Genomic DNA, 18,188 nt, shown 5'->3' on the forward strand with positions numbered 1-18,188 from the left:
AGTACAAGTTGCAAGATGAGTTGAATGTTCATAAGACTTCATATAATCCTGTTATATTGTTGTGTTATTAAATGTACTAACTTGTTTTAATCCATACATTTAGCTTTCCATTTTTAAATGAGTTAAAGTAAATGTTTGTTAATGATTTACAGATGCATTTTAATCAAATGTTATTTGTAATCCTCTGATCACGTGGTTTGTATCTGCCAGTAGTTGTGTGTCTTTGCAGCAGTGAAGCAGCTCAGGTGGCAGCAGTCTGGCACACACACACACACACACGGTGGTCAGGCCATTTTCCATGTGCTTTGCTGGGGGCGAGTTTTCACCCCTCACACACACATAGAGGGAGAGAGAGGGAGCAGCTATTTTGAAAGTGACCCCCTCAGTCGGTGTGTGTCTGTGTGTGTGTCCGTGTGAGAGGGACAGAGACGCTGCAGCTGTCAGGAACTATGACTGAAGATGACGGATTCAGTTGTCGTGGAGGGATACGCCAGACTCCGGGATGGAAAAAAGGTTTAAACTCCACCGCGTTGTGTTGACGGAAGTTGTGCACTTTAATCTTTGCGATTAAAAAAAAGTTTGTTTTGCGTTTTCTTTCTCTCACTTTTTCTTGTTTTACAGTGGAAAACCAGGTGGCTCGTTCTACGGAAGCCGTCACCGGTAGCAGGTAGGAACGCATCGTTGTTCGCGTAGTTTGTTGTTTAATTGTTGTGTTTTTTTTTTGTGTGTACGTAGATAAATGCGCAGTGAAGTTAGGGGGGATACAGTTGAAGTGTGGAGCTGCCATGTTTGTTTCTCTGTCGTCTGGTTTGTGTTGCTGTGTTCACAACATGGCCCCATGTTCACTACAGCTTCTAAACTTGTGTGTGTTCAAGTTTTTAAACGTGTTTTTAAATGTGTTAAATGGCAGTTACAGCAAGTTGTGTGTTATACAAAATGAGAAATACATTTGTGTGTAGCAACCAATCCCCACATGCGTCCTCTCAAATTGAAAATCAGAGGCAACATGTAAACAAACTTCAGTAACAGTAATGGCACCAGAGCAGGATGAAACAACAGGTAACACAACAGCAAGTAAATACAAACTTTTCCAAGATGCAGTTATAAACTTATAAACAATATTTCAGTTGCTTTACAAGGAGGAGTGGATGAGAGTGAGATGACAACATGAGCAGAGAAAATGGAACAAAATGTGTGCGCCAGCTTAAATAAGAGCCGACATCAATCGTTAACCTTTAATACAAAGAACTCTTGAATTCAAAGTTTCTCTTAAATGTATGAATATGTTTCTCTATCTTTAAAAACGAGCTCACTGACCCTTATTTACTCCCTCCATCAATGTTAATGTGTTAAACGCTGATAGTTCGATTCCCGCTTGTATTTTTAGATGCATCATGAATGTGAATCTAGGCCTGTGACAGAGTTTAAAGTTCCCTGAACCCGTTTATCAATGACTTGGCTCTTTATTTTAAATGGCTGAGCCTCTGTGGTTTCAGAGCGATGAAGTGTGTGTGTGTGTGTGTGTGTGTGTGTGTGTGTGTGTGTGTGTGTGTGTGTGTGTGTGTGTGTGTGTGTGTGTGTGTGTGTGTGTGTGTGTGTGTGTGTGTGTGTGTGTGTGTGTGTGTGTGTGTGTGTGTGTGTGTGTGTGTGTGTGTGTGTGTGTGTGTGTGTGTGTCCTCAAACTGTTCCTGAGAGAACTTTCCTGTGCGATGTGGATCTGAGGAGCTCGACGTGCTCCGCAGGTTGGGTGCTGCTCGTCCTCAGATCTTCGGTGTCAGTGTTTTCACAGCTGTGTGCTCTCATCCCTCAGTTATGTGTGTTGGGAGGTGTGTCGGTGTGAAGGAGAGCGACGCACATGGACACACACAGTCTTGTTTTGTCAGTTGACACTGATTGTTTCACGGTGCCAAAAACAAGACACTTTAAACATCTACTGTTTGTCAGAAAGCATCTTATTTGACACTTAACTTTGGAAATAAATGGTGGATTTCAGATTTCTAGTTTACTAAGTACTCCGGAAATGTAAGGTTAGGTAGCATCTGCCTCAAACCGCGTTTTCATCCTACATCATGTCTAATATTACCTCTCTGGTTCCTGCAGACTGCCTCGTGCTGCTGGTTTTTAAAGACAAGTCCGACAAAGCGCAGGGCAACAAGGAGAGAGCCAGTGTCACCTTGGAGGAGATCTGTGGCCTGGAGGCAGGACAGTGGTATGAGGGCGTTGCTTTCACTCTGGGCATCCTCTGCCTGAACCAGGCCGCTCTACTGGGCTTCGACAGCCGGGAGACCCTGCAGGCGTGGGACGTCCGCCTCCAATACAGCCTCGGAGAGGGTGAGTAAATCTGTCCCTGCTTTTACCCCCATGATTTGTGTCTCCCTTTCTTTTTATTCTCCTGGAAAAACTTTGCGGGGAAATGTCAACGACTCGGCATTGTACACAACAGCTCTGGATCTCACCTGCGATTCTGAACAAGCAGATTGGTTCATCCATCACACACGTCCGCGTTCACTGTGGGTAAATTCACTGCAGTCAAATGTGATTTACCAAACCATACCAGTTTTTTAGGCCCAGTAAGTTTCCACCTTTTCATGAGCAACAGATCCCAAGTGCAGAAGTTAATAGAAGCCGAGAGGAAGGAGGACGACTTATGTGTATATATGGATAATCCAATTTGAAAGGAATGCACAAAAATGGCTCCACTGCTGTTATTTGAGTACTAGTCCAATACCGAACCAGTGCAAAAGATGAGGACACAATTACCATTGCGCCAGTCAAGCCACAAATGTAGAAATAGTTTTGAAATCTGGCATTTGTCTTGTTGTGATGTGAAGACTGTAACAATCTCATTATTGCTCCACACGTATATGGGTTGTGTCACAACTTGGTGTATTCTCTGCACACTGGAAATTGCGTCACAATGTCTAGTAGAAAGTCCAATACTTAATTTCTAAAGTTCACTTAGCATGAGCGCAATGCATGATGGTATATATTGCTTGGTTAGAGGTCATTGGTTAAATACTACGTTTTAGCCCCAACTCAACCTCAGAGGGTTATGTTTCCATTTGTGTTTCACGTAAAATTTATAATCAGATTTCCATGAAATTTTTTGGAAGGGTGGGGAACAAACCAGAAATCAATACGTTTCAAATCAGATCTGCATCAGAGGATTGGATTAAGGGGGTTTTCAACATTTGAAAAGTTGCGTCTGCATCTAATTATTACTCAATGTCTTCTTTTTTTTAAGTAAGCATGACCCAGTTAGTATTTAATGTAGTCAGGGTGAATATCATGAGGTTATGAAAGATTCTGCAATTGTTTGCTTTTAAGATAATTTAGGTTCCTTGTCTCTTCTTCTTGTCTTTTTGTACAATATTAAAATAACAGAAAAATGTATTGTGTGTGTGATTTAAAACCATTTAAAATCCAGAGCTGGGATTTCTATCTTTCACTTCTGTCTGATAGATCATCAAATTCTAAAAAGATTTTCATTCTCATCATCGGGGTCCGGAACCGTTCTTTAAACAAACAAGCTGTTGTCATTCAGTCACATGGTTCTGTTTTGTCTTTCCTCCTGAAATACACGTCTGACCCTGTGGAATACTGTAGCCCTGCGTTGACCTGTATACCGTCTGTGGGTCTATGATGCAAGTTATATAAAGAGAAACAAACGGACCCTATTATTAGCACTGTGCTGTTCAGCTGGTGGCAGGAGTCCAGACAACATTAAGGGACCTGCTTGTGTGGAAGAGAACACAGGGCTTGATTTGCATATGTGCACGTGTCTGTCCACTTGTTTAGGGAGTTTGAAGAATGTGTTTGTGTGTGTCTGTCCTCTGTGTGTGTGTGTATGTGTGTGTGGCCTGATGTTAATGCCACAGAGTGGAGTGTGTCCAAACCTGCAGAAATGTCACCTGCCGGCCTGCATGCAGACGTTGTGTGGTTGTGTGGCAGCGGATGAATCTCCCTCGACATGAGCGATGGCGCGACGCAGCTGGCCCGGCATGTTCCTCACCGTCGCCTCCATCAATCTCAAGTTTGTTCGGTGCTGTTCAGTATTTTTGACTCGATGCTTCAGGGGGAAAACTCCACACACAAGTGCGTTGAATGAAATTCCCCTGGAGCCCCAGGCCGAGACGAGGCACCAAGGCTGTGAGACGCAATGTCTAATTTTACATCACTTTTCCTCTTTGCCTCGACTCGGCTCCACAGATGTTTAACTGGCTTTGATCGATGGCTTTCGGGCTTCAGATGTGAGCGCGTTGTGTTCAGGGCTCCGCTCGCTCATTTCATTCTCTCCGCAGCTGTTTCTCCTTTTTATTGGGAAATGAAACCTAATCCGTGGTGAAGTAATCGCTGTGTAGGGGCTTTATGTTTTTCAATACAGTGCATTCCTACATGACCCCTTACTAATTCACAAAACGATTAATGGCATGCCCACAAAAATGATGTATTTGAGATGTTTTAATGATCGCTGGATGAGAGAATTAATACCATTCATGTCTGTATGTTTAGATATAAAGTCTCTATAGGTGATGCAGCATGTAGACCTTTTTTTATTTTCTGGCAGAGGTTACAGGAGCAGGGCTGCACCAGTCTTAGGAACAGTTTTTAGCATCATGCTTCAAAACTTAGTCGTCCATCAATCCTCTGTATATCTACTCACCACTTGAAAAATGTGCAAAAACCCATATATTCTTGTACACGTGCTATTATTTTAAAAGTGTAATGATTCCCCATCTGCCTTTGCATCCTGGAACTAGAAGCCCAATAGATTCACTCAAGCTGCATAAAAATAAGTCCCACACTCTAAATATGACAGATTTTTCTTTTTGTTTATTATCAAAATCCCTGGATTTATTCCCCTTGGAAATCGGAGCAATGTTAAAGTGATACAAATAAAAAATCCTGGATCTGCCCTTTCGTCAGGAGCCATGCCAGAAAGTTTTATAATTTCTTGGCTCGTGTCTCCTCCTTCCAAGGGTCCTTGAAATTCTTTCAATAGCTTCTGCGTCATCCTGCTAACAAACCAACCATCAAACTGTCTTTACTCGTCCTTAGTGGAGGTGATAAAATGTCTTGCTGATCCCTCTGCATGCTATTTGTATGCATGAGGATATTTGTATTGAAACTTATGCAATGTATGGGCATCTATGTACTACATATATGTGACCATTTAAGGGCTGTGTGTATATGTATGTCTGAGACAACTTTCCCGTATAGTTTCAAAGTCCAAAGAAAGTCATATTCACTCATTGTTATTGCTGCTCCATTTAATTTGCTCAATTTAAACTTTATTATTCATCCCTCACAGCTCGTTAGTGAAAGTCAATACAGTCTTTAATTGTTAGTCTGCAAATCAAGCACCCAAAGCCTGTCTTTAATGGTCTGTATAGGAAACCTCATCCTTTCTAATGTGAGTCCCTCAACTGAAGAAAAGGCCTCTGTTCTCCTTTTTTATCAAGTTTGTGTGTTTGCTCAGTTCACAGATTCAGCGTTGGAGTGTTACCAGGGACCAAGCTGGAGAGCGGACCTGCAACTCTTCATCTGTGCAACAACCTGCTGGCTCTGGCCCGGGACGTCCCTCCGGTGATCATCGGCCACTGGAACCTGCCAGACCTGCGGCGCTATGGACCTGTCCCCCACGGATTCGTGTTCGAGGGCGGAACGAGATGTGGATACTGTAAGTTGGTGGCCTATTTGTTATTTCTGTGCCACTGTGGATGTGTTTAGGTAAGCAGCCCATAAAATGATATTATGTTTGACAGATGGTTTTCGAAGGCAGAGGGTTTAGGGGTTGTTGGGCTGAAATGGCTCCGTCATGTTGGGGAAGACAAGGGGAAATAAAGCAACTGCATGAAAACAGCAAAACAGTTATGATTAATGAGCAATGCACATTTAGTAGATTAATTCAAAACCACAGAAACAGTGACTAGTTGACAAAATGGCAGGATTACAAAACAGAACATCAAACTTGAGTCTGGAAAGTGACAAAATGGAGAAGTTTTAAATAACAAAGCCGTTTAGAGACTCTGCTAAATATCAGGAAAACCAAGTCCGGACTTTGATGTTCACAACGAATAAAACAAATAAATACGTTTTTAAGGAAAGTCGATCAGTATTGGTACAACCCCATCTTCGTCATATTGTTAGGTCCCTCTTGCATCATTAGCGGCTAACAGCTCATTAAATGGTGATGTGAGCTGTGTTTTTCCTTACGGCTTCTCCACACAGACCAGATCATCACTGGCTGTGATTCATGTGACCCTTTTTCATTCGGCTGTGTCTGAATGAGGCTCCTGCCCTCTTTGCTTTTAATTCAGAGTTTGTGTTTGTTGAGTTGACGGCGACACAAACAATGTTTTGGTCAAGCAGTGCTGTGAATATTGATCATCCAGGTCCCCCTCATTTTCATTTAGGGTTTGTTTTTTAGGTTGAGGATCATTGGATGATAAATGTCCCTGCAGTGGAGTCATAACTGGGTCATTTATACATGTATATGTTGTATATAGAGAAGCGGTTACGAAGAATAAACACGCTGAACGTTAAATGGATTTAAATTAGGCCGCCGGGATGTTTCAGACCTGCTTCCTGTGTTCGAGGCCCCTCTGCTCGGAGAACATCAGTGTCTGGATCAGCGCGTTGAGCTGAGTCACTGAGTGTCTCGCTCCTCTTGTCTGCTCGTACATCTGGCCTCCCTCAGGCGGACACATTAACAAAAGATGCTCAATGGACTTTTATGAAACAAAGAGGAAAAGCAGCCTTCAGATGTGTTTTTTTTATCGCTGCCAGAAGGTTGAGATGTGCAGATGTCGTCCTGAATTGTACGATTTATTTATTTTTCTCCAATCAGCTCTTGTTTGAGTGTCTCAAATTTAAAAGACGTCTCCAACAACTTATTTATTTGTTTCCCTGGCAGAGAGCGGTCTGGGACTTCTTCTGTTTCTGCTGCAGCTGTTGTTTAATTTAGTTGCTCTTCCAGTTTTCTGGCTCATTACAGTTTGACCTCATCTTGTCTGATTTGCTTTGCCTAACTATTTTGGCCTAAAGTATATGGACACATATAACTTTTGTCTTTAGCCCTTTCTGTCATGGTTCTTCTTGAATGATGCTGTGTCTCAATGGAAATACCCCTATACCCTTGTCAGATAGGGTTAAGTTTCCCCTGGTAACTCTGCATGTTGAAGTAATATTTCTAATTAATGATTCTGGAGTTGTCTTTAATTTATTAGATTGTGGTTTTTGGTCCATGCATGTAACCTCTTTTCTTTATGCATGTACAAATACACCATCAATCCCCTGTAGTTTCAGCTCAGCTGCTGACAGAGCTCTTCTTTCTGCACTATACTACTGTACTTTACTGTGTTATTTAACTTTCTGTTTATCATCAATCTGTAGAACATCAGTCGGTAAATGTTTGTAGTGAGTTTCTCTCTTGCCCTGTTGCTGACAGAGCTGTAAACCAGACCTGAGACGATCGAAGTAGCCAAGTCACAAACAACGGGTGTTTTACGATTTACTGCGTTGCCCTGCTCCCAGTCTCCTTCACATTGCTCTCTACCATCAGAGTTAGTTTTGTGATGTGGCTGTTTTGAAGAGAAGACTGTAAAGTTTACAACGTGCCGCTCTGTTGAGTACTGTTCCCCAACTGTTGATCAACTTCTCCAACCTTTTAGAGGATAGTCTTACGGTGGCAGAAGTTTGTGGAAGGCCCCATGAAGTCATGAGTTCCAGAGAAGGATGCATCTGTTCTGTGAGTTGGATGAAGTCCAATTATTGGTGATTTGATTTGCGTACAGTTATAGCTAAGTTTGTTTATTTGTACCTCAACAACTTTGCCTAATACAGTCGAGACCCTAAAAAATGATAACGAAACCCAACAGTTCCCACGAGTGTCATGTAAACGGCAGAAGACAGTTTTACTTATGTTTTGCCTTCTGACATTAGAAACCATTAGAAACCAGCTGCTTCACGACAACAAGGGACCTGCTGCAGGATATAAAGTCCAACATCAGAGTTGCTGTTTTCCTGTTTTCCCTACGCTCACTTACACGTGTCACCGTGGTAAAGTGAACCACAGTTTACGTCTTGGAATAGACACAAAACCATTAAAGTAGAGACGAGTGTGTGTCGACACCTGGAGGGGACGGAGGCAGACATCAGAGCGCCACGGTCACACGATGAGCCCGCTGGAAACACGACCCTTGAGAATGCGACGTGTGATTTATTTAGCTCCATTAACTCTTCGGCAGCGGGTCTCGCAGAATATGAAGGTCAGACACCACTTTCACTCGAATATGTTTTTTTTTAAAGCCAATTAACGTGAATGAGTGCGAACACGAATGTCGTGTTCTGTGGGTTTGTGCCGTTGAAGGCTGAACATTCCTGCGACATGTCATCTCTCAGCACGGCGTGTTCACCGCACACAGGGAAGTGGTGTAACGCGTTGGAGCTGTCACTTCTAAATGAAGCGGCATTTGTTCGACCTTTTGTTCTCGTCCTGTTTGTTAGTTTATCCTCCGTGTTCCTAGTGTTTCAGTCGGAGAGTCCAGCTAAGAAACCAAAGTGTCTGTGTGTATGTGTGAGCAGAAATGTTTTCAGATCAGTAAATCAGTTCAAATGATGATTTATCAAGAGATTAATTAATTATGAAAACGATGATTAGTTTCAGCCCTGTGGAAAAACACTGTTAATTATAAATCCATCCATCCGTTCATGTTTTAAACTTTCATTAAGTTGAAAAACCCTTTAGATGCTTTAATATTCTCAGAGGGAAATAATCCAACTGAAGGACACTCGGAAGTTAATTAGAAAATAACATAATAAACAAATAACAGGAAAATCTTGGTGACTAATGATCTGCTTTCTTGTTTGTTTTTATATAATTAAAATTATCACCTGGCTTCAGTTGGAGGTTCCTTCCGCTCTACAGAGGTTTTTATTTGATTTATATTTCCACTCATTGATTTGTTTTTCAGCCCCATACCTTTTTATGTTCTTTTGGTTCGGTGCTTCCTTCTGCCTTACAGCCCTTTACCACCTGTTCGGCCAATATGGCAGACAAAGTTAATGCTGGTGAGCTTAGTGAACCATTCGGCAGATTAAGAGCCGGATTTATCTCAGGAGGTGGTGGAGACCAAAACTGAGCTTTTAAGAGTGAATCCATCAGGTGGAAACTAACCCGACTCCGAATGATTGAGACTGTTGCATGTGTGAACACTGTTGAAGGTAAAATGTGATCGTTTTGGTTTTAACTTGTTCTGCTGCTTTAAAGACAGTCACAATACTTTACAGCTGCTACTGCTCTTTGGCCTGCTGAGGCGATAGTTCCTTTACTATATTCAATTCAGGGTCAACTAAACTACACAATGATGAAACGTACCTATAAAGATTGAATTCCATTAGTTCCTCACTTGAGTTATAGAAGGAGTTTTTACTTCCTGCTGTAAAAAAGGACCAGACTTTAATGTTGGCGCTTGTGAAGAGTTGAGCTCATTTTACAGTCACGCAGCTCTATAGAGCCAGATGCTGTTTTATCAGCTTTTAGAGCGGAGAGGCAGAGTTCTTATCTTTTGTGAACCAGACAAACTGTGCCACCTGTTCTTTGTTTTGCTTGGAGCTTATTTTTGCTCTGTGGCCAATGACTGTGCACCTGATGTCCACTCACCTGCTGGAAAAGCTTGACAGGTGCTGAATTCATTCACTTCCACACACGAGTTGATGGAGTTGCATCTTTCTTTAAATTTGAGATACCTCATAATCGGATCTATATCATAACATTTACTACATCTTGAGTTTATAGTGGTGTAGATTTTGCAGCCGAACCTTTGACCTCGCTCACGACCACAGGGGTGTAGGGAATGTGATTAGAGGTCAGCCGGTCACATGGGTGGTCTCAGTGACGCCTTGTAACGGACGACCATTTGTGTCGTCAGTCAGGTCAGGAGAGCACGACCTCCGACCTCTGCATCGTTGAACCCTCTTTGATGACGCAATCAATTTACAAAAAGTAAATTAAATAACCTTTCAAATTACCATAAGTTAACAGTTAATGCTGGGTCATATTTTTTATTATATTCTGTATTCTTACAGCTCTGTGGTTTGAGTCTTCTTTATTGACAACAAACTAATGGCAGCTTTTGGCCTTTTTATATTGTAATGGACAATTTTAACTATTTTTGACCTTTATAATTCTATGATCTGTTTGTTCTTGTTTGGCCTTCTACATTTTCTAGCTTGGCAGTCATAACTTTAATTAATTAATCCAGGAATGCAGAATAATTCCTTTTTAATGGGAAATATTTCCACATTGGCGACATTTTAGCTACAATTGAATGTCCTATTGTTATTGTAGACTTTCAAGTGATTGTACGGACTTTCTCATTTGTTTGCACATGTTGAATAAATTTGAACCTATTTCAGTAAAACCCTGTGACTAACTGAAGTCTGCCTTCTACAGGGGCCGGTGTTTTCCTGCTGGCGTCTGCCGAGAGCGAGCAGATCAGCTTTCTGTTCGACTGCATCGTCCGAGGCATCTCCCCCAACAGAGGCCCTTTTGGACTGCGGCCCGTTTTGCCAGGTCAGTACCAGAGATCTCTTAATGCTGCCTAACTGGAAGCGAGTGGAAACCCAGCGGCATGTGTGAGGTCTGCACGGACGGGGGCATGTTCAGTTGCAAGTACCTTTTTTATTTAAAGACAGAAGGTGGATCTCTGTATGATCCTCTCATTATTTGGATAATGAGCTGCCGGGTTGTTGCCAAGGAGTGCGAGCAAACACTTAAGTCAACACTCTACATTATTGTTGTAGCGAAGCGGGCCTGGCTCCCCTCCTGTGCTTTCAGGGATTTATTATAGCCGTGAGGTGTGATCCATGTGTTCCTGGAATCTGTCCATTTCTGGCAGAATGAGTCAGAGAGCTGCTCCGTGGACGGACGAGCTTATTTGTATGTAATTGGTTAATCCTCAGAAACAGTTTTATAATTTGAGTCGATGTAAAGATTAGGCTCATCTTAAATATCAAGAAGAGGATAACTACTGTACTTACTGTGATTATGGCACCAAACTCGGTTGTATATGTCTATGAATAGTTGAGGTTGTGATGCTGCTGGAGGAAGAGCCGAGTTCAAAATAGCCATTATGTGTTTTTACTACTGTTACAGCAGAGTTGTCTGACAGGATTTCATCTAGTCTATTAAATAATATTAACATTTTAGAGCTAATATTTAAATAACTTAAAGCTTAAGTTAAACCTTTTTCTTAATGTTTACAAGGAAGAAACGATGAGAATAAAAGAAATGAATTAAAAGGAGCACCAAGCACTGCCGATGAGTATCTGGTTCATGTCTAGGCTAAAAAAGTTTGAAGCTTATTATTTTTTCATTTAAACGGCAAATAAATGATCCTCAACACTTTTGATAACCAATTTAATCAATGTGCCAAACTCTCTTGTTTGAACTGCTGATGAGCTTTAGAAGCAATTTTATTATGTTTGTTTAGACTTTTACAGGAAATTGTGATGAATATTTAATATTTTTAGAAATGAATGTATGAATTATATATATTATAGTTTACAAGGTCTGGGATGCAGAGACTCATTGTATCTTATGTGAGGTTTCCTAGTTCTCGTTTGTCAAACATTATCTGTTCTCCCGCTGCCCACGTGGTTTAGTAATATTAGATCGAGCAACAGAATGTGTCGACACCTTTTGGTTTTCCACTCTGGTGCTTATGTCTCAATATTCTGGTTTTCACACATCTCACCGCCCGATCGCAGGTTGAGCTCATGCTCCTATTAATGCTGTGCGTAGTAGAATAAATAGCGGGGAGGATGTCGGAGGAGCGGGGGGGGACAGCGAAGGGTTCAAAGTCGCAGTTCACATAAGCAAGAGCAGCCAAAGCCTCCTAATCACTCCGGGCATGTATGTAACCTCATCCTCAGGTTTCCACCCCCCACCTCCCACCACCAACGCACCCCCTTCAATGCCTACCACCCCCCCCCCCCCCCCGCCCACCCCTCCTCATCTTCCTCTGCAGACCACAATCGTGTCTGCACGCTGTCGTGCGTCCATCTTTCTGAATTCTGAACATCACTGAAATGTTGCAAATGAATGAATAAGGTTCAAACTAAGATTTGACTTGAAAAAACTCAGATGTTATGATACGTTATCACATAAGAACTTTAATTTCTCTACTAAGTGTCGGTTTATTTACTTTTCCTTCATCATAAATAGCAGGACACTTTTTAAGCCCGTTCACAGATCGGTCTCGTCTCTGCTACTAGAGTCAGGGGGGGGGCGGTGGCGTTACTGGAGCTTAGGGGGGGATGAGCGAGCGGCAAAAATACAGCCGAGCGTGATTGGCTATGACACCTGTCAGTTGAGCAGGTATTACCCATGATGCATGCCTTTGTGATCCCTTGGGCTGTGCTGCATTCGGTCATAGCTGTTGGCTCGTCTCATGTTGGCGACGGCAGAGAAACCTGTTCAAACGGGGAGCAGGTGGGATACAGGGCGGCAGGTTCGATGGTGAGAATCTATAAGGTTGTGGAAGATGTTATATTTCTACATTTTCAACATTTTGAGCAAAAGAAAATATAAATAAATGTTTATATGTTTGCTGGAGTTCCACTTCTGTATTTACAATCTGGAACCAATATAATTGTTTCTTGAGAAAACCCTTTGTGAGGTTCTCTTGTTTTCTGGCAGAGTGATATTCAGTCAACCAGCACAAAACAATTTGATACTAAGGTGCTGATCCGTCGAAAGATGAAGGATTTAGAAGTTGTGAAATTTGTCCAAAAATACAACTTAACTTGCTGCTCAACATTCTTCATATTAAAGTAAGAGATGGACTGGTCTTCTGGTAGTTGCCCTCTAAAAGGACACGTAGCCTAATATTACTACTTTATTCTCATTACTTTGACATGATTCTCACTTTTTTATAGAATTTTTTTTTTACACAAGTGACCCTAATACTCGGGTTGGGGTCGCAGGATTCTTGAGATGCATTGTTGCATAATTCATCTTGCAGTGGAGAATACGTGCGTCTCGGACGGGACCTTCACCTCCTCGTCTTCAATGACTGGACTTCAAACGTATAAATTCATAAATACCACTTGCAACACATCACATTCATATTTCAGACGGTGATAGATCTCTGAAGAAACAAATCGATCTGGCGTCAGAGTTGACCTTGGCTGTCTGAGCTACATTAGACCCCCTCACATCACCAGCGGCAGCAGAGCACGTACCAGCAGAGCCATGTGGCCGCGCTATTAATAAACCCTGCTGTGTTGCAAGGTGCTCCCCTGTGTGACCCTTTCCTCTGGCCGTCCAGTGTTCACCGCCACTTTCAGCCGTGTTTGTTGTTGCCGCGTTTGCTGCCGTCTCTGAAACGATGTTTTCATGACGCCACATGAAGATGAGTGAGACCCTTGTGTTTTTAAAGTGTCCACTCGTGTTTATCTGGAGTGAGTGTGGCTGTTGTCGCAGCTGTGTCCCCGCGGAACAAAACCCACCTGACCCCCCCGCCCCCCCGTCTCAGTGACAGCAGCAACACTCAGTAAATCTCATCACTGCTCGGTTCCATTAGTTTTCCTCTCATGTGTTTGTGGGTGAACTTAAGGGCTGCTTCTGATTCTCTCTCTGGGTCCAGATACCAGTGGCAGTCAGACCAGCGTGGAGGAGAAGTTGAACCAGGACACTCAGGAGCTGGAGAAGCGACTGAGCATGCTCTCTCACCGGAGCAGCACAGGTAACACAGATGTTGCTCTAAATGATCCTAAATGATCTAACATGACTTAATTTGTCAGATTGATATCACTGTTGCGGAAGACAAACAATTTGATATGTGATATATGCATCACTGATGGAAACGTCATTATTATGTCGTCCTTCTCCGCAGCCTTGTCCACGTTCTGCCCGTCTGCTGGAGGAGACGACCGCAGCATATCCGGTTCCTCCGACACTTCCGACACCAGCCAATCAGACTGCAGCATCGGCAGCCGGCTGACCATTTGGACCGAACCGATCTCTGCCCCGACGGAAAACGTCAGCCATGTTGCCGCCAAAGTGGCACTGCAGAGCATGGAGAAGCTGTCGGTCAGCCAGGGGTCTGGAACTCGGCCTCCGGCCAAACCCCCGCGGCAGCTTCAGGAAATCGGGCGTCAGAGTTCGTCTGACAGCGGTATCGCCACCGGCAGCCATTCCTCGTACTCTGGAAGTTTCTCGTCCTACACAGGCAGCCTGGACATCACCTCCGGGGACGACTTTGGCTCTGTTTTCAATTTGCCTCCCCACTTGACTCAAGACCTGAGTCCCTGTTCTTGCCCCAGTGCCCCTGGACACGAGTACCAGGTACCGACATCCCTCAGGTACCTGCACGACTCTCCCAGGAATCTTTCACAAGAGGGAAACGTGGGAGCCAAAGACGAGGAACCCTCCTCCCCAGCTAAAGGCTCTTCTGAAGAGTCGGCCCAGGGGGATAAAAGCAACGTCACGACTTGTGAGCGTGACTCGGAAACTACTGACAAACATTCAGTGAGGCAACACTCACAGGACCCCTCAGAGGAGAGCAGGAACAAGATGGTGGCCTCCAGTGAACATCCTGACTCCTGCCACATCTGCAGCTCAGTCACATCTGTCTCAAAAACCATCGTGGCCATCTGCTCAGTGTGCGGTGGCTTTAAGGTAAGAGGGAAGAGATCTTATAGGGTTTGGACCAGGCTTCTGTTTATATGCCCATCACCAAAATTACACTGGTAACTCATGGCTCTTCACGGTTACCCTTTGGCAATAAAAACAAGGATAATAACCAATAGCGTTTTAATATGAACACATGATGCACTCCATAAAGAACTGAGAATACATTTCACCTTTTGTCCATTCCAGAAAAAAGTGGTCAAAAGACAAGACAAAAAAAATGGGTCTCCGTTGTGTAACCTGCTGTCGTGCAGTAGCAGCTTGTGCGAGCCGGCCTTATCATCACTGTATCATCTGTTCCGTGGCTCGCTGTCGATATGACCTTTGCGGTATCGTGCCGGCTGACGGTGATGCCGCTCTGCGCCCGGTGTCACAACAGTCCCACAGCCCATCTGTCTTAGCGACTTAGCGTTTCAGCCGCCAACCCTGACAGCACAGGCAGACCTCTGAGTGACTTTCACTTTTTCTCTTCTTACGCCTTCCATTCGTTGCATAACATGGAGATGTCTCATATTCTTAAATGCGCTACATTAGTATAAGTCATAAGTCTGAAGTGAATATTACCGGAGTTTAATTGTTTTTTTTCAAGCGAGATGCAGCATGACTTCCTGATATGTAGCGTTTCTTCTTCAGGCCTCAGTCTGAGTTATGGGGTTAGTCGTCTTGTTCTCTGGGGTGATGGTGATTTTTCTTCTCTGAAGGATGGATGGAAATTAAGTTGTCACAGCTTCACTTGAATGATTCATTTATTATTTAAATAGCTTCACATTAATTCTGCTTTTTCGCTTCTATCGTCTTGTCTTCAAGTGACAATAAGTAAATGTAATGAAAGATAAATTTGATTTAAGTGTAGACCAGGGGATTTTGAGATGTGCAGTTTTATATCTCAAAAGTTTGGTATGCATTTATTTATTTTATTTTACTTGTGCCTGTGGTGATGTATAGTTTCCAAAAGTTTAATTTCTTTGGAAAAACCCCTTCGTTTTAAACACCCAGCTCTTATCGTGTCACTCTACTGAATACTGGCCGTGACCTCTACAGCTCCATCTGCTGGTGGTGCATCTTGTTCATCATGTAGACTTAGTACATTTCTGCAGGATCTGTTCTTTGTTCCTCTGCCAGTTCTGAGGGAACTAAATTAAACAGGAGGAGCTGATGGATCAGTGTGGGAGGGAACATCTCACCCTGTGCAACATCCCCCCCCCCCCCCGTGTGGTGTTCAAATGGCTCACTGTCAAAGGGATACTTTAAAACTATAAATATTAAACCATAAACACATTTCAAAATGCATTTAGGAATGTATGATTATATTTATCGTAAATTATTTAGCTGTAACTGTCATCAGACATCAATCAAAGCAAAATACTAGAATATGACATTGAATGGATGTGGTCACATGACAGTGGCGTACAGGACATTCAGGCAGTCCACTGTGGTTACCGTTTTTTTTTAAAGTATGAATTTGACAAAACTCTCTATTTTCTTATTAAAAGTCCAGATAATAGTTAAAAGCTGTGAAGCCAAAGCCTGATTGATGTTATTTCTTTGTAATGAAGCTTCATTGTTGTTCAGAGTCTATTAAAACGCATCACTGAGCCACATCACCACTCCGGATGACATGTTGCATCAACAAAATGAAAATTGGCCCTGGTGTTTGTTATGAATCTGCTGTGAATTCTCACTAGACTGTTTATTAATCCACAATCTAAAAACGGGCCCCGACAAATGCATGATTTCTTCCTGATGCATTCATCTTAGCTCTGCAGTGCACGTGTGTTTAAGGAAATTATTTAAACCTTTTACGAAATTGAGGCTACATATTTGCAACCAAGTCTTTTTTTTTAGATTTATATCTTCAGGGGAACAAGTCGTCTCCTGGCTGAGACGCGGATCAGAAAATACACAGATGAGCACATTGGTGTCTTTTCAGGGGATTATAAATAAATAAGGATAATTTCCAGCCTTTTACTTTGGTGCTTCATATTTAAACACCAGACTCAGATGTTTACTCACTGATTGACACACAAAGCCTCACGTTAAACCAGTCATGAAATCCTTAAATCTCATTATCAATCCCTTATTAAAAATGAACCCAATTGAGGTTTGAAATTTAACCAGAAACCGTATTATAATTAGGAAGAAAACACAAATACAACCAAATAAATAGAACTTGAATTACGAAAATTGAAATTTTTAATAACATCTTTTCTGCGCGGTTCATTGTGTAAAATAAAAGTTTTCATGTCCAACACAAGCTGATGTGATGCGTCTGTGAAAGGCCTATAAATTGGTCAAGGCTGTAGTGTTTCACGAAGAATCTAATGAGTATGTTTTCTTGATCATTCCACAGGGGACACCGTGCATTCCGGCAAGTGGTTCAGTGACAGCTGCCATAACAGGTAAGTGTAGCTGGACTGATCGTGTGCACGTTGCATGCATGAAACCATGTGATGCATGTTTTGGACGAACCCCAGCAGCCGCAGCTCTGGGACAGAAATCAAAGTGTGTTGAGGAGTTGTTGCCTCCAGAACATTATATTCTCAATCCAGCAGATCAAAGTGTTGATAAATCAGCGTGCAGACCCGGCGCTGCCTCAGAACTCGACATTACATCCAAGGCTGTTCAGGTGAAACGGCAAGTCTCCTCCGGCTCTGGAAGCTTCCACGGGGCGAGCGAGGAGTCACCGCTGCCAATCAAAGGGAGAGAGAAGTTATCCTGTCTCCTGGCGGATCTGTTGGGCTTTCCAGGCACGGACCGGCAGCCAGAGGCATTGGTTCAAAAAACCAGACTGAGCTTGTATGAATCGATGAGCCCTGCTTTTGGAAACGAGCTCAAGTCGGCACCAAGTGGAAGCTGCACACAAGATCCACAGCAGAAGGGCCGAGACGTCATTTACGAGAACTGTCTGAAGTGTCGGAGCGAGCACTGCCACCCTCCTCCCCGAGTCGTCCCCGCTGACATGTTCCGCTTCAGGAGCGTCCCCACGTTCCTAAGCTCTCCCTCAGGGCCGCACCTGAAGAGAAGCCAGGAACAGGAAGCGGCCCCTGACGATACGCCGCTCCATCAAGGTCACGGTGATGGATCACGGAGCGTGGACGGCCTCTGTGATTATGAGGAGATGAGTGGTCGCTCAGTGGCCACTGAAGGTAAGAGGCCTCTTTACCAGTTTCCTCTTCAGCTCATAACAAAGCGTCTACGATTCCTCCGGCGTCGGTTTCCTCTTGGCTCCCTCTGAAGAGTCTCTTCTTTTCTTTTTTATATTCTTCCTGCTCTTGGTCATCAATAAAAACATACTTTTCCCTCTTGTCTTTTCTTTTTAATAAACTGCTTGTGTCCTCGTGGTTTCTTTTTCTCTTGTTGCTCTTTGGTGGATCTGAAAACAAAGTTTAAGTTACTGCAAAGTTTATAAAATGATTAATGTGTATGAGCTTCGATATGAACTGACTGACTGATGGTGGATTGTTTTTTTTTTTGGATGACAAACTTTGTC

At 43.0% G+C, this 18,188-nt stretch overlaps 1 protein-coding gene across 4 annotated transcripts in view; it reads left to right on the top strand.

Moving 5' to 3' along the window:
- The first annotated feature begins 266 nt into the window (after positions 1–266).
- Positions 267–18,188, top strand: part of LOC133949902 (protein Dok-7-like) — a 28,815-nt gene continuing 10,893 nt past the window's right edge. Inside the window, exons 1-9 of one of the 4 annotated variants that reach the window (XM_062383972.1) lie at positions 267–513; positions 622–667; positions 2,101–2,331; positions 5,480–5,680; positions 10,457–10,576; positions 13,653–13,751; positions 13,902–14,686; positions 17,049–17,097; positions 17,248–17,844. In XM_062383972.1, coding sequence (XP_062239956.1) covers positions 460–513; positions 622–667; positions 2,101–2,331; positions 5,480–5,680; positions 10,457–10,576; positions 13,653–13,751; positions 13,902–14,686; positions 17,049–17,097; positions 17,248–17,844 — 2,182 coding nt within the window. In that variant the 5' untranslated portion in view covers positions 267–459. The remainder of the gene's footprint in view (positions 514–621; positions 668–2,100; positions 2,332–5,479; positions 5,681–10,456; positions 10,577–13,652; positions 13,752–13,901; positions 14,687–17,048; positions 17,098–17,247; positions 17,845–18,188) is intronic. The other 3 variants (XM_062383973.1, XM_062383974.1, XM_062383975.1) reach the window with 3 other exon arrangements.

This window comes from Platichthys flesus, chromosome 24 (genome assembly GCF_949316205.1).
Source record: "Platichthys flesus chromosome 24, fPlaFle2.1, whole genome shotgun sequence".
NCBI classification, from domain to species: domain Eukaryota; kingdom Metazoa; phylum Chordata; class Actinopteri; order Pleuronectiformes; family Pleuronectidae; genus Platichthys; species Platichthys flesus.